Source organism: Oncorhynchus mykiss, chromosome 7 (assembly GCF_013265735.2).
Source record: "Oncorhynchus mykiss isolate Arlee chromosome 7, USDA_OmykA_1.1, whole genome shotgun sequence".
Taxonomy (NCBI): domain Eukaryota; kingdom Metazoa; phylum Chordata; class Actinopteri; order Salmoniformes; family Salmonidae; genus Oncorhynchus; species Oncorhynchus mykiss.
In genome coordinates, this window is record NC_048571.1 from 20,087,626 (window position 1) to 20,103,047 (window position 15,422).

Sequence of the window (15,422 nt, forward strand, 5' to 3'; positions counted from 1 at the left end):
GTGTTAAATGAAAGACATGACCCAAGTCGCGTAGCAGAGTGTCACAGTGATGACTGCTGTGGTAGTCACAACAGCAGCCTACTGTCAACAAGGTCAAAACCTGCCATGAAAGGTGTCTGAAAAGCACAACAACTGTGACCTTGTGTTCAGTGGTGAAAGGCACAGAAACTACGACCTCCAGTTTCCTTCCTCTGAACGACTTCAAGTTTGGGAGACGTCAGTTGAAAATGATTGAAGATTGAAAGTGTCCTTTCTTTTCCCCCGCAAAGGTATGCAATAAAACAAGCGCTATAAAAAAAACCCTGATGAAGACATTTGTCATTACGTATTATATGAAAGTATATAATGTAGTGAATACAATACGTTTAGTGTGCATCCATCTTCCCACTCCCTTCCATTGCTCTGTCAGACCGACCCTGACAAACTCCACAAGCTCTCCTTCGTGTGTTTGTGTGGGTTTGTGTGTGTGTATGTGAAAAAAAAAGAGAGAGAGAGAGAGAGAGAGAGAGAGAGAGAGCGCAAGTGAGAGAGCAGAATGATAATTACTGTTTAGTATGCAAACATCTCCTCTACCTCTCTGGCATATAAATGTCTGAGGGCTGAGATGTGGGATTGTGGGCATACTTCTTGCATTTCAAGAGTGTGGTGAGACTTTCAGTGGTGGATGATGATAGTGGGATGTGCAAAAACCTTGGCTGAGACAACCTTGGCTGAGAGAGGTTTTGAATAGGATTTTCTTTTCATTCTGTATGTTTGTGCAGACATCTTCAACAAAAAATCCAGACAGATCATTTAAATGCAATCTGATAGAGATATGACCCAAATGATGGTGATGGTGTGCGTCATAGGTGGCTGGTGGTACCTTAATTGGGGAGGATGGGCTAATAGTAATGGGTGGAACGGAATAGGTGGAATGGTATTGCACTTCCCATGTGTTTGATACCATTCCATTCCATTCACTCGTTTTCAGCCATTATTAGGAGCTGTCCTCCCCTCAACAGCCTCCTGTGCCGTGCATGTTCATTGCATTTCTCCAGTAGCCCTGTATGTTCAAATCAAGGCTCTACAGTCGTCCTGTGTATTGACACAATGTACATTTACTCAACATTGGTATGGCATGAAATAGAAATAAAAGTAATCCTTGAAAAGAGCAACAGAGGAAGACAGTGGTTGTGGGGCAGTGAGAGGGTATCATTCACATGTCATCTTCTCTTTGGAATATCTCTGTAAATGATTGATTATGGAAAAAGTTGTGCACTACATAGGGAATATTTGCCATTTGGGATGCTGTGATGTCTTTATTCATAACCTAATTATCAATGCTGCTCTGCAGACTAGTAGGTTCGTAATTACAGTAGGAGGGGATTGAAAGCCTGTCATGGGGCACGCTTGCTCATCAATAGGAAGAATTTAGTGCCATTTTGAAATGTTTGTCTCACACGCTGAAACATTATACTTTATGTACAGAAATTGTATTTTATGTACAGCAACATACAGCTATGCTTAATAATGCTTACTCCTTTGATGGTTTACATGCTTGTTTGCATCTTACGTTTGGTTGTGGTATATGGCTATGTTACCACTGCACATTCAACTGAGAGCATGCTGCAGAACTGATTTAGCTTATTAGCGATTGTCTGCCATCTACTGGACATGATAAGAAGAATCCCTGTTTGAATTTCTGAAGCGGTTTGCTTTCTCGCATCCTTACTTCCTCCCTCCGTTCCATCCCTCCTTTATTCCTTCCTTCTGTTCATAAGACAAAACAATGACAAGAATGACCACAAGATGTCACCCAAGTTTGTAATATTAATGTAATTGGTAAATTGCGAAGACTTGCATGAAGCTGTTTAGGCCAAAAACAGTGACGACTATAAAGACGATGATGACGCATATATAATAATAATAATAATATTTTCCAAGTATAGTCCAAAAGTCCAACTTGACAGTTGATAAGAGAAACTATTTGCACAAGGAAAGATATAAATCTTGAAATGTATAACATTCACATCCATATATTCTAACTAAACAAAAATAACTTAAACTTAAAAAAACATATATTAAAATGTAAAGGGAAAAAGTAGGCTTAGGTCTGCACATTTCCTAGTAACGTATTTCAACATACAGTATATGATTTACACCTTATTAAACGGTGACACTGTTTATGGGTTTTATATTGGCACCATCATTACTATGAATAGCTGAACGTGACTTGAATGGTGTCACTGGGAACGAGGGAAGCCCATTTCTTGAAGTGGCCACTTGAGGACAGCACAATTCCGGAGTCGTATCTAAATATCTCGCACTGTATCAAGCCCTGTAGCCTATCAGAGAAATGGAAGAGCACTTTTCAACACCCAGTTCGAATCTCTAGAATAGAAGAAACAACGTGTAACCGATCTGAAACTTGATAATTGTCTACATGAAATACGCCTAGGCCTATATGGGTCTTTAAGCTGCATATGAGTAAGCCTAGCAGATGAAGCGTATCCTTAAGAGGTGACTTTATTTCATTATTACAAGGAGCATACAATTGAATCAATTACAATGCATGTACTATTTTGGTAATACAATGGTTGTATATTGACGAATGTAAATATTGTTCAAAGCTAGCCTAGATGTAGGCAACACGCAATTGCAATGGACCGGGTTCTGAACAGCTAATTTAGGCCTTCTGTATATGAGGCAACGGTCGTGAATAATTACAATTCACAATGGCTATTTAGCTCAATAGCATATTGGTAATTTATTATGGCTAGTTTCTTATATTGAAGTACACTAGCTTTTGAGATAAGCATTTCAGTTTTAAAATGTGGATTATCAATCTACCCAATAGTTTTTAATCTAAAATATGTAAGCTATAGCTAATGTATTATAAGAAAACACAATATCATATAATATTATATGACATAAGATTAGATCAGATGAAATGTAATGTAATACTAACATATTATAATGTTAAATAATAAACTATAAAATAAGACAATATCACATTAGTTTGTATTATATATTCCTTGAATGCAAAGTTATTCAACAAATAAAGTTGATTTTACAGTTATTTCACAGTAGGCCGATTGCTTTATGATGTCTTGTATATTTCTCTGTAATAAAAAGATAAGCATTGCAAATGCTTGAGCGGCTAACCATGGTCAACCTTTCTCACCGGAAAAGAATTCAAGACGCAAAGAGACAGTACCGTTATTCATTCGCTTTATGATAGTTAGGCTTTTTTTTTTACAAAGTTTGATATTTTTATATTTTGTTCAAATGAAAGAATGCTTTTGATTCCATTGTTCTCTGTCCTTCAACTACAGATAAACCTTCGTTTTAGGAAATATTACAAACTGATATTGCTGTTGCCAGTAGCCTGGGTTTGTGATTATTACTCGGTAGACATATCATTGTCAAAATACGGCCAAATGTAATTTAACAGACAACATCCTTCATCATAAGGTAGCGATGCATTCGGGAACATGTTTTGTTTGTTTATTCGACTAATTTAAGGGATATACATTAAGTGGGAGTGTTTTGTGATTCCACAAATAACCGAATGAAACCAATGCTTTTCAACTGTCTTTGTAACTTCATCCGATAGCCCAAATCACTGATCAATCCCCTCAACGATCATTGGATTTTACAAGTGCTGTGCGCTGGCCTGCGTGCTCCAGTTCTGACTGCTTTGGGACAAGGTGCAGGTTGACCTTTTGTTGCCTAATTGTTATTGTGTAACTGACTCCAACCCATTTACATTCAATTGTACGACACCACAAGTTATCTTAGACTGGGATGCAAGAGACACATGTGTATTGAGGTCATATCCTTGAACGTTTCTATCCATATGGGCTGTCTTTGTCCTGATGGTAATTTACGCATCCAGCCAGGTGTTTCAGTCCACCATACACCTACCTAAGTCCCACAACCAAAAAAGCAAATGTATTCTTCCAGTCTGTTGTCTTTCTGCAAAATAGTAAAGCTATCGAAAATGTATGAAAGCAATTCGATCATGGCCTAAAAAAATAAATAGAAAGTGTGGGAGCATTCGTTTAGAAATTGTCTGGGGGCTTTTCAGCTAACGTTAGTGAAGGCAGAAGTGTGTGTGTGCGTTACTGTGTGTGTGTGCGTAACTGTGTGTGTGTGTGTGTGTGTGTGTGTGTGTGTGTGTGTGTGTGTGTGTGTGTGTGTGTGTGTGTGTGTGTGTGTGTGTGTGTGTGTGTATGTGTGTGTGTGTGTGTGTGTGTGTGTGTGTGTGTGTGTGTGTGTGTGTGTGTGTGTGTGTGTGTGTGTGTGTGTGTGTGTGTGTGTGTGTGTTGCACCCTAGCCCACTATATTCAATAATACGAGCTTCAGGCCGTCAGTGCATTTATCATCCTATTACTGCAACAAATCCAGGTCCAGTACATGAAAGGCTAAATGAATTACCAACGTTAAGCCGTCAATAAAGTCATTTCTGTAAATGGTGTCTCAGAAGACTCGCCGCATTATTCAACTGGCTTTATCAGCACCTAGGAAATTACGCGGGGTGCTCTTGAGCGCATAATATTGCCCTGCTTACTTTGATTAAGCGCCTTGCCAGGGAATAGTGACAGTGCTTTTGACCGGCTTTTATTCACTCTGCTGTGATGAACGCCAAGCTGATCAGGCGGAATGAAGAGTAATTAAAAGCTATAAATTATATTTTGCAGCCCCTCTCAAGGCGTCTCTTTGCGGGCAAGATAAGAGCCGGAGTCCTCATTTACCGCCTGAAAAGGGACTGCGTCTCCACAATGGCTACTTGGCTAAATAGCATATTGATAGTGTCCCAATTATAATTTAATTAACTACCCACACTAACACTATAGCTTATGGGATAAAGATTTCAATACTAGCATGTTGAATGTGAATCAGTCCTATAGTTTCGAGCAGAATGTATTATTTCGTGACTAATTACTCTTATTTATGTGTCATTTAAAAAAGTATTGTATCCCTAAGCATGGACAAAAGTTGTCACACAACAAAGAAGCTCGAGCGTCTACCTTGTTGCAAAAAAAACCGAGGTTCTCAATTAACAAACATAAGAGGCCTATGGTGTCTCCAATGTGTGTTTGTTTCGTTTTGTTTTGTTTGCTACTATATCTATGTTTCAATCTGGGATTGTAATGTTGGATTTGTAGTGATTTTTAATTAGACTCTACCCTCACCCATCTGCACCTGTGGTGTAGCCTATAGAAAATAGTGACACAGATATGGGCCTATAGCAATGCAAATTGTATGCCCGTTTAAACTAAATAAAATGAGAGTGAACATAAACCATTTTCAATTTTACGATAGAGGCCACCTTGGAATGGGTTCATGAATGATTAGCCTGATTTGAGATATGTTGCATCACTTCATCTCCATTAGGCCTAATACTTCTTATTATAGGTCTGATACAAAGGCTCAAACAAACCACCTCCATCACGTCCTACCACCTCCATCAACTAACGTAACTTAAATTGTCCCGCTGACTCTTTATAGAAATGTAAATATAGCCTATACCTACAAGCACGTAACCGGCCAAAGTCAGGCTATGCACAGGTGAGGATGATTACAAGCGTTTATCAAGTGAATTATCCATTTGGAAAGCAGAAACTACGCATGCGTAATTATACAACTATCATAGGGATTTTGTAGCCTAGATAAGATAGTCATTTAAGACACGGGTCGCCAATTTGACACACCTATTATATTAGATACAAAATAGGAAAAGCATAAACTAGAGTGGGAAAAATGTCATACTGCATGTCAATTGTATAGGCTACGGTTCCTGCCAAATGTGGAGGAAGGAGACTTAAGAAAAGCCTACACATATCACCTTTCGGTGGTAGGCAATCAAGTCGATAGACAAATTAACGGGAACTATTGGTGGCCTAAATGTATTGGTAGCCTATAACATTTCTGTACCAGCCCAATGACCCTACCAGGTTTTCCTCTATCGGTGATGAGCATAGTAATTTGGTATGAAAGAAGAGCGCACCTCTGAGACCCCTTGTTTGGTGCCTAAAAGCCATCTATTATTTATTTGCTGAGATTCGTAAAATTCAATTGGACGTCGTCACTTCTGACAGCGCGGATCTGCACAAGTGATTGGTCTATTGCACGTGTGTTGGCACTCACGTGCTTCCGGTTGGTGTGGGGGAAAAAAGTGTGTGAGAGGGATAACGGGTTTTAGGAGAGTTTAGAAAGATCGCGCTGACATACATTAGAGAATGCTAGGGACGACGCTGCTGCGCGCGATGTGTAGTCAGTCGTGGTAGCGCAGGGCTATTGTGACACTTGGATCGCTTTCGTAGACAACATGTCGACAGTGTAGAACATTGTCACATTTATCAAAAGTATTTTATATAGGCTTCCTTCATAATATAGTCAGATATCTTTTTTTGTTTGCTATTATTCGGATACGGTATTGAGCAACAAGTGGAGTTTGGCGTGGAGAGTTTGCGCTCCAGCCAAAAGTGTACCAGTTATGGAAGAGCGAATTGATCAAAACAGCCGTGATTCGACTGAGGGCGAGAGCGTGTCCCTCTCCCCGAATCTACCATCTCCTCCCATTTTGCCCCACCAGGCAGCACAGCAAGTACATAGAACCACAAACTTTTTTATTGACAATATTCTGCGGCCAGACTTCGGCTGCAAGAAGGAGCTTGGGAGTCGGGAGCGGGCGCAGACCTCCGGCAGAGAAAACGTCAACCCTTTGGTCATCAGGCCATCTCACGCGAGCAGCCTTTGCCAGGATTCCAACTGCAGTAGTGACAGTACTTCTTCTTCGTCGTCCTCGCCGTCCTCGAAACAGAGCTCGACAAAACAAGGTGAAGGGAATGGGACTACCACAACGAGATATGGAGACACCGCGTCAATAGTGGTTGTGAATGCCAGTAATGGAGGATCTCCACCCGCTAAAGAATCTACGCCGATGTTATGGCCTGCGTGGGTTTACTGCACGAGATATTCGGATCGACCATCATCTGGTATGGCGCTAGTTTCCGAATCATTTTACCCCTGCAGATCTGAAATGTGAAAGTCCGTTATTTTGGTTGTGTTGGGAGTAGGCCTAGTTTATAGGTCAATGTGAACATCGTAAACTCTGTCTCTCTCTCTCTGTCTCTCTCTCTCTGCCTCTCTCTCTCTCTTTCGCTCTCTCTGTCTCCGTGTCTCCCCCCCCCCCCCCCTCTCTCTCTTTCTCTCTCGCTTTGCTCCATTGTACAATTAATTCAATTCGTGAGCGTTACGCACGATAGACAAAAATAAAATAAAAAGCTAATCATAACAACAGCCAAAAAACAAATAATGATAGGCCTGGATTATCATAGTAGGCTAGACTAGACATATTCCTATAGTACTTGCCATAATCTCTCTAACAAAAACACACACACACACACACACAAACACAATTGCCACTTTGTTTTGGTGAGAGCATTTCAAACCAAACGATTAATAAGACCTGGCAGAACATGTTAGGAAGACCAACTGATCTGCAACTTGATTCTCCTCCCTCATTTGAATTATTCTCCTCAAAACAAAGCAATGCCGAAAACCGGTCCTCCGTTTTATCACATTGTTTATGTAAAACTCATTGAAAAGTGTTGCATGGACAAGACAAACTTGAAAGGAGTGGTCACCGAAACGTCCACTTTACCTGTGGTCGTTTTGTTTTACTATCTTGTTTTACTTCACACCACATGCCTATTCTGACTGTTAGCTGTTAGGCAAGCCTTCACTGTGGGCCGTCTCCAAATCGCCAAAATTGCAAAAAAAAAATATAGATTAATCAATAGTTTAGTCTATATTATCTACATAAGTCAACCATTACGTCCTTCGATTAGACTACAATAGCTGACTTTCTTTTCACCCGACGAACATATTGACGGGCCTATGGTGTAAATCAGTGGTTTGTAGACTGCCTTGTCTATATGTTTGGCGGTTTATTATCCACAATCTTTCTGAACTTGACATGGGATTCAGAATTCAGGAAATATGTATCGATTGACTAAAGTGATTTATTGACTCATTAAGCTATAAGATTTAGGCCTAGGCTATATGACTCTGGGGGAAAAAACACTAGGCCGATTGGTTTCGATATCTTTCGGGAATTATATTTGGTCTGGTCTGTAGGCTTACGAAAATGGATTTAACCGACAGACTATATAATTGTTTTAGCTAATCAAATAGCCTATGTTATATTTTAGGCAAGTAGGCCCTGGCCTAGCCTGTGTATGTTATTGCTATTGTAGGCCTAATACTGTTATTGTATTCAGAAAGTAGCCTATATCTGCAGGTAAACGTGACCCCAAATTACGAAATAAATATGACATAGGGCATAACGCGCATGAAAATGTCCAATAAAAATATCCCGCCAATTAAAAAGTACAATGCTATATAGCCTATGTTTATGCACAATGCATTGTGTTTATGATAGCAGGAGAAGCATATAGTTGAGTTTCACACAATACAGTATCGAACTGAATTAAACCGTATGCTACAATGCACTGACTGAATTGGGATCCGCAGCTTGATTTTGCAATATACGACCTAGTTGTGTTTTTTCCCCTATATAGATATTTTTTTCCCCCTGAAATGACAGCCTACATTTTGTTGTGTCGTCTGCGTTTTTGGAGAAGTCAATCGAATGGATGAATAGTAGGCCTATATTAGCTATGCGCTAGGCCTATATAGCGGTTAGGTAACACGTTTGCAAAAAGTGTGTCGTAAAAAGATAAACGATGAGGCTATTTCCATGTATCTTCTTTATCGCAATATTAGCACTGTGAATATGCTACATTATGAACCTCTCAAATGTAATGATGTGCACGCTACATGGCTGTGGATAGAATAGACAAGTATCTCAATACAGACTTGCAAGACAGTAGCCTAACGTTCCAGTGCAATGGCGTTTTAGATATACCTATTGCAATGTAGGTCTAACCATAGCCTAGTGAAATAGTAAATGACCAAATATGTTTGCCTTAAGTTTGTTTACTTTTACATTTTATGGCACCGAGTTTTTATTCCACACATTGATGGAATGAGCGGAGGAATAGTGTCTGAGCTGAGGTATAAGGCCTACTTGTGCTAAGGACTGTGTGTTCTCGTGCTTGCACCGGTCTGCAGGGTAGGCCTGCAGAAAAAAGGGCATGCCAATCAACAATAGTCTGTTAGAAAGTATAGGCGTGTAGGTTGATATTATATTGTTATTATTGATATTACCCAATCTGTCTGAGGAAACTATGAAATTCGTAGACCACATATAGCCTAGGCCTAAACATGTGCGCAAAATAGACACGCGATCGAGGATAACGGTCATTCACACCACTAGGCCTACGTTTAATTGTTTTGACATTGCTTATATGTTTTTGGTTCTGTATTATGTAATTGGAAGATATGTGTTACTGCATTTCTTATATTATGAATATTCAAATGAATGAATTATGTAAATACAACTGTTCATCATTTAGTCTTGCACCTTGCGCCTGGGGCAAAATGGTCGCAATGACTGCAAACACACATTTAGCAATGAACAATACTTATTACATTGAAATACTCCATTGTTTTAGTCATGTGTAAATGTATGTTTTTTGGGCCTAGGACTAACTGATATTTACGTGTTCGTTTCACTGTTGTTTCTACATCAGGCCCAAGGACACGGAAATTGAAAAAGAAGAAAAATGAGAAAGAAGACAAGCGACCCAGAACCGCGTTTACGGCTGAACAGCTGCAGAGACTTAAGTCCGAGTTTCAGGCAAATCGCTACATAACAGAACAACGGAGACAGTCACTGGCCACAGAACTGAATCTCAATGAATCCCAAATAAAAATTTGGTTTCAGAATAAGAGAGCAAAAATCAAAAAGGGGAACGGCTACAAGAACGGCCTGGCTCTCCAACTCATGGCCCAAGGACTGTACAACCATTCCACAACCACGGTCCAAGAGGAGAAGGATGATAGCGAGTAAATTCCCCCCTCGTGCAGGGCAAAATAGAGGCTGAACTAAAGCAGAGTGCTTGAACTCTTTTGTGAACTGAAAAAGAAAGAGGTAAATACGATTTGACTGGGACAGATTCTATTTAAAACCGATTTCTGTTTATGATACAGTATATGGACATCATTATATAAAATACGAACATTATTAAAGTTTATATATAGCCAAAACAATATGACGTTGTATATATTTAATTTCAGGTAAGGTTATGTCTGTATCAATCCCTACTTGCTGGAGATTTAAAGTTTTCTTTTTCTTATGATGTTGTTGGCCATTGTTTTAGTATAAGTGTCTGACTCCTAGATTTTTTTGTGTGATTTCTGTCGCCCCTCTCCCCAATCTCTCACAATTCTGCAGATTGCGTTTCTGAACCGACGCGCCAAGCCAAAGATTTTAATATGTTCAGAGAATATGTAGTCTGAAATAAATAAAAAAATGTAGAATGTTCTACAGTTTCATTCTTCATTGAAATTCTATACATAAAAGCGTAGTTTGTAAATCGTTGAAAACTAAGGCCCAGGACTAACACTATGTCGTTTAAATAATGCACTAAGAGACAATGACCTAATATGAGGTATTTTGTTGAGCTTTAATTATTTCCTGTAATGCAAAACAAACCTACCTTTTTTAATTTTGTTCTAAGACATTCTTCATCCTTTTAAGTGAGTTAATTTAGATAATGTTGACATGCATATATTTCCCACAAGCTATGCCATTTGCTATACAAACATTGCTTGTTAATAAATAGGCCAGAAGGTCCAGGCGTGTAGCCTAGCCTACCATAATGCCTACACACTCACGGAAACCATTTAATGTAACCTATAGGCAGGCCTATATCCGTCAAGGTCACAGTGCACGCATGGAAGTTTTTTTTTATTTTTTACTTTTCGTTTATTGGGGGATAACACAGTAATAGTAGTATTACGATTAGTAGGCATATTATTATTGTTCTTTCTTTAATAATATTGTATTACTATGAGTACACGTATTATCTCGGCCCTTATCATTGGGATATACTGTATGTCTACATTTAGGCTAGTATTATAGAACATGGTGATGAAGTTTCTAAAAGGCAGTGGTGGAAAAAGTACCCAAATGTAATACTTAAAAAAAAAGATGCCTTTATACAAAATGCCTTTCTACAAAAGTAAATGTAATTGCTAAAATATACTTAAGTAAAACTATAAATCATTTAAAATTCCTTATACCAGACAAACCAGACGGCACACTTTTCCTTTTTTTTTCTTTCATTCACGGATAGCTAGGGCCACACTCCAACACATTTACAAACGAAACATTTGTGTTTAGTGAGTCCTCCAGATCAGCGGCAGTAGGGATTACCAGGGATGCTCTCTTGATAAGTGAGTGAATTTGACCGTTTTCCTGTCCTGCAAGGCATTGAAAATGTACTTTTGGGTGCCAAAGAAAATGTATGGCGTAAAAAGTACGTTATTTTCTTTCGGAATGTAGTGAAGTAAAAGTCAAAGTAGTCAAAAATATAAATAGTAAAGTACACAGATACAAAATAAACTACTTGAGTAGTACTTTAAAGTAGTTTTACTTAAGTACTTTACCACTGGTGGCTGGTGTCTTCTCCAAGAAACTGCGTGTCTCAATTCAGAACGTCATCATCTCTGTGCAGGCTATGTTGTGCTTTAAATAGAACTTCCAGTCTCCTCATGAAATATATAAGGATAATAAAGTCGACACGCTTAGGGATGTTTAACGTAAAGGCTTGACTACATGACCACAAAGGTATTAAAAGCTTTTAGAGATAAACATGCATGTAACAGAATATTAAGCTCCACTGAAGTGAAGAGTGAACACGTTGCAAGAATTCACCACATGAGTTAAAATGCTTCAGAAATAAAATCTAAAGCTATATGCAACGGATGAACAGATACACACACACACACACACACACACACACACACACACACACACCCACACACACACACACACACACACACACACACACACACACACACACACACACACACACACACACACACACACACACACACACACACACACACACTGTATTGTATGATTGCATTGTATAGGATACTGTCTCATAACTTGGCCTTGTGTTAGAGACATTTTATTATGGCAACCATCAAGATGACGTTCCAGCCAAAACAACATCAATTCTGCTCTTGTTAAGTCAGCGCCCCCTCCCTTACACACACACACACACACACACACACACACACACACACACACACACACACACACACACACACACACACACACACACACACACACTGTATTGTATGATTGCATTGTATAGGATACTTATACACACACACACACAAGTCTCATAACTTGGCCTTATGAAAAATAGATTTGATGTATATTTATTTATTTCCTGTTACTGGGGTACTTTCTCGAACAACAGTTAGGTTGTCCTTTTGTCTAGCTCCCTGCCACCGTCACCGGACATCTTCACACATGGTAGCTATTTTTCCAGAATGGATATCGTTTCACTTATTAAACTATTCTCGGCATTTACAAGATTCGATTAAACACCCGGGCGGTATGGAGGACCGCCAACATAGGCAGAAGATCTAAGAATGGGACATTTTATTGGTCAGAGGAAAAGCAGATCTTTAAAGAGCATATTTATGGAATAAAAAAAATAAAAATCAGATTCCAACTGTATAGTTGCCGCCTTTTCCGTGCACTATCAGTTTCAAAGGCCAAATTCATTCGTCTTTCTTCGTAAAGAGACGTATTTCCATTCAATCGAGTTGCTATATAGGCTACTCTTCCCCTACCCTAGCCTACGTGATTATTTTGGACTAAGTTCCCATTCCGCCTGTAACCTCCGTTTATGTCTGATAAGCCTCCCGGTGCACCCTGCGACGTGACACGTGTTGTTTTCAATGCCGGTATATTGCTCATTGGGATAGCTTAAATGTCGGGACGAGGCAGCACCGGCCTTTGTGTCTGTGTCTCAAAGCCCATGGGCAAGCCATAGGTCAGACCGGGCAGTCAAAACAAGTCATTTCTATTTATAGCACAACCTATAGGCTACATCAGGCCTACCAGTCGTCAATTTCAATTCGAAGACAGCGATACTTTTTCTTGGTTAACTTTCTATGTTAAAACGTTGACATTTTAACTCGGTGTAATGATTCTCAAATAGGTTACTGCGTTTATCAGACATACGCCTAACAAAAACATTTTGTTAACTCTCCCAGGTTAGCACTAAAGGACACACTTTCACAAAACGAGATATTAGTAGATGTTTAGCAAAAATGTAATAGAACAAGGTAAGAAAAAGGTTGACTAAAAAGCTTGTGCAGTCCAATCCAAGACCGGGGGGAGGGGGGGGGGGGGGGGGGGGGGGGGGGGGGGGGGGGGACCCAAGACGAAGCAATTACACACTCATGGCAGGAGCATAGGAAACACAGAAAGGTAAATATGAAAAACACATTCATAAAAAAATAGCCAGATTCCTCAGTGAAGAGGTCCCCTATTAACAATCTGAATTGCCCGAAAGGAACCAATATAGGTTATGAAAGTGAGGGGCGAAGAAACTAAACGCCATGAGCTTCTAAACGATAGTTGTAGTACGAACAATGCCAATATCATCTTGCAACTTTCGTTGAAATAGAGTCCAGTTCAGCCTACTACATGGACAGAAGAAGTAGGCCTAGTAGCTAAACCCATATAACACACTTTTATATAGCCTTCGTTTGAACTTGTTCACTTAATAGGCTACGTAATACGACTGAGCTGGAAGATTGTCCACTTTTATCGAATATTAGGGTATTGTTTTAGTTCTCCAAAATACCTTCAACTTAGTTATCAATTGATCGACACTATGCTTTGCAGGTGTATATAGGATTTAGGTGCTTTAAGCATAATCTTCTTTAAAATCTCCCCTGTGCGACAAAATACGCCAGGATATTGCTATTCCCTGCAAATATGTAGCCTAGCCTGTAGCCTACATTGCCTTTATCTTTATATCCCATGAAAATTGTTAATTAATTAAATCAATTTTCTAAGTTACATGTACCTTCAACAACAAGCCTACACGGGGACCTATATTGTCTAGATAACTCACAGTTTCTCAAAATAAGTGTAGGCATATGCTATTAAATATGGAAAAAACACATATTTTTTGCATTACCCCAAAACAACCTTATCTTACTACTTGACAACGGACGTGGTTCGCAGCATAGTGCAGGTAGGAGTAAAAACAACGACAAAGTTTAAATTCATATAATGTGACATGGATTATTTGTTCGTAATTTCCTCTCCGTTCAAGATGAAATGCGTCTACCTTTTGAGCGCTATTTTTTACATTGATACATTAGTTCCAATTTGTAAAAAAATGTTGTTTATTTTTTTTATACTTGCTTACTCACTTAATTATTAAGGATGACTGCGTATTGCAGCAACCCTGGCACAAGTGCAACACAATAGAAATGGTAAACTATGACAAAAACAAACCTTGAATGTCATACCAATTGATCTTCTATAGGCCTATAGTCTATTGATTACTGGGCATACTCCTGAAAGTGCAATTGCATTCTTTCATTTGATCATTAATTCACAATACACATTTTCCAACTTCATTTGGCTGCGTCCAACTCACACAATACAGCCTATTCAATTGGGATACATGGTCATGTACCTAGTTTATTTCCTTGGTCCTAATATAAGCCTATCTATTTGTTACGTAACCAGAAATGAGTTCGGATTTAATTAAGAGTTGCCCACTTCTCTGGAGAGGACAGCAGCCCAACCATTTAACCGCCCCTGGGCTTCTCGTCGGTTTTGTTTTTAATTAATGTTGTTCGAACTGCTCTGGGTTTCGACGTTCAATTAACTCCACGAGTTTTAATAAACACACACGCACACCACTCATGCATCATTTATTTGAATAACTTCTGTTTACATTGGACTTATATTATGGGTGGAGTAGCCTGGCTATTAATGAAAAATGTACAGCATTAATTAATTTCAGACTTTTAATGGACATTTCCAGCCACAATACGCTTATTAATGTAGCCTAGTTATCGCGTATCCCGCTTGTTTTTTCCCCCCCAGAATACAGAAATATGGAAGACATTTCAGTTCAATGCATTATGACATCTTAATAAGACAGATGTCTATCGGCAGAGGGACAAATACGGCACCTATACGCATAATACATTTTCATCCAGCTCACTGTTTGGTGCAGACAAATATAATGGTAAGGTCATATTCAACAGCTCTTTCAAGTATACTCGATGACACCCTTTCTCTGTGGTTGTTTCTGCTTTTTATTTTTGGTCAAATTTTCTTCCGCTATTGTAGGCCTATTAATTATTGTTCTGCCTCGAATTTCACACTTTTGTGCTTGATCTCAATAGTCTTTGTCTATGCGTTAGCTAATGCTATCCTTTTTTTGTTTGTTTGCATTTGCAATTTCAAGAAG

The 15,422-nt window shown here is 39.1% G+C and overlaps 1 protein-coding gene across 2 annotated transcripts; it reads left to right on the forward strand.

Annotated features, from left to right (window-relative positions):
* The first annotated feature begins 6,168 nt into the window (after positions 1-6,168).
* Positions 6,169-10,438, forward strand: LOC110527453 (homeobox protein engrailed-1-B). 2 transcript variants are annotated; one of them, XM_021608729.2, is made up of 2 exons: positions 6,169-6,983; positions 9,633-10,438. In XM_021608729.2, the coding sequence occupies exons 1-2, from the start codon at positions 6,482-6,484 to the stop codon at positions 9,962-9,964; spliced, it is 834 nt and encodes a 277-aa protein (XP_021464404.1). In that variant the 5' UTR covers positions 6,169-6,481; the 3' UTR covers positions 9,965-10,438. The 2 variants fall into 2 exon arrangements, with proteins under 2 accessions (XP_021464404.1, XP_021464405.1); XM_021608730.2 differs by having other exon boundaries at positions 6,178-6,983; positions 9,645-10,438.
* The last annotated feature ends 4,984 nt before the right edge of the window (positions 10,439-15,422 follow it).

What these genes read in the sequence shown, in the direction of transcription:
- LOC110527453 (XM_021608729.2), top strand. Translation starts at nt 6,482, where the DNA reads ATGGAAGAGCGAATTGATCAAAACAGCCGTGATTCGACTGAGGGCGAG. An exon ending in TTCGGATCGACCATCATCTG is followed by an intron (nt 6,984 to 9,632) that starts GTATGGCGCTAG and finishes GTTTCACTGTTG; the next exon opens with TTTCTACATCAGGCCCAAGG.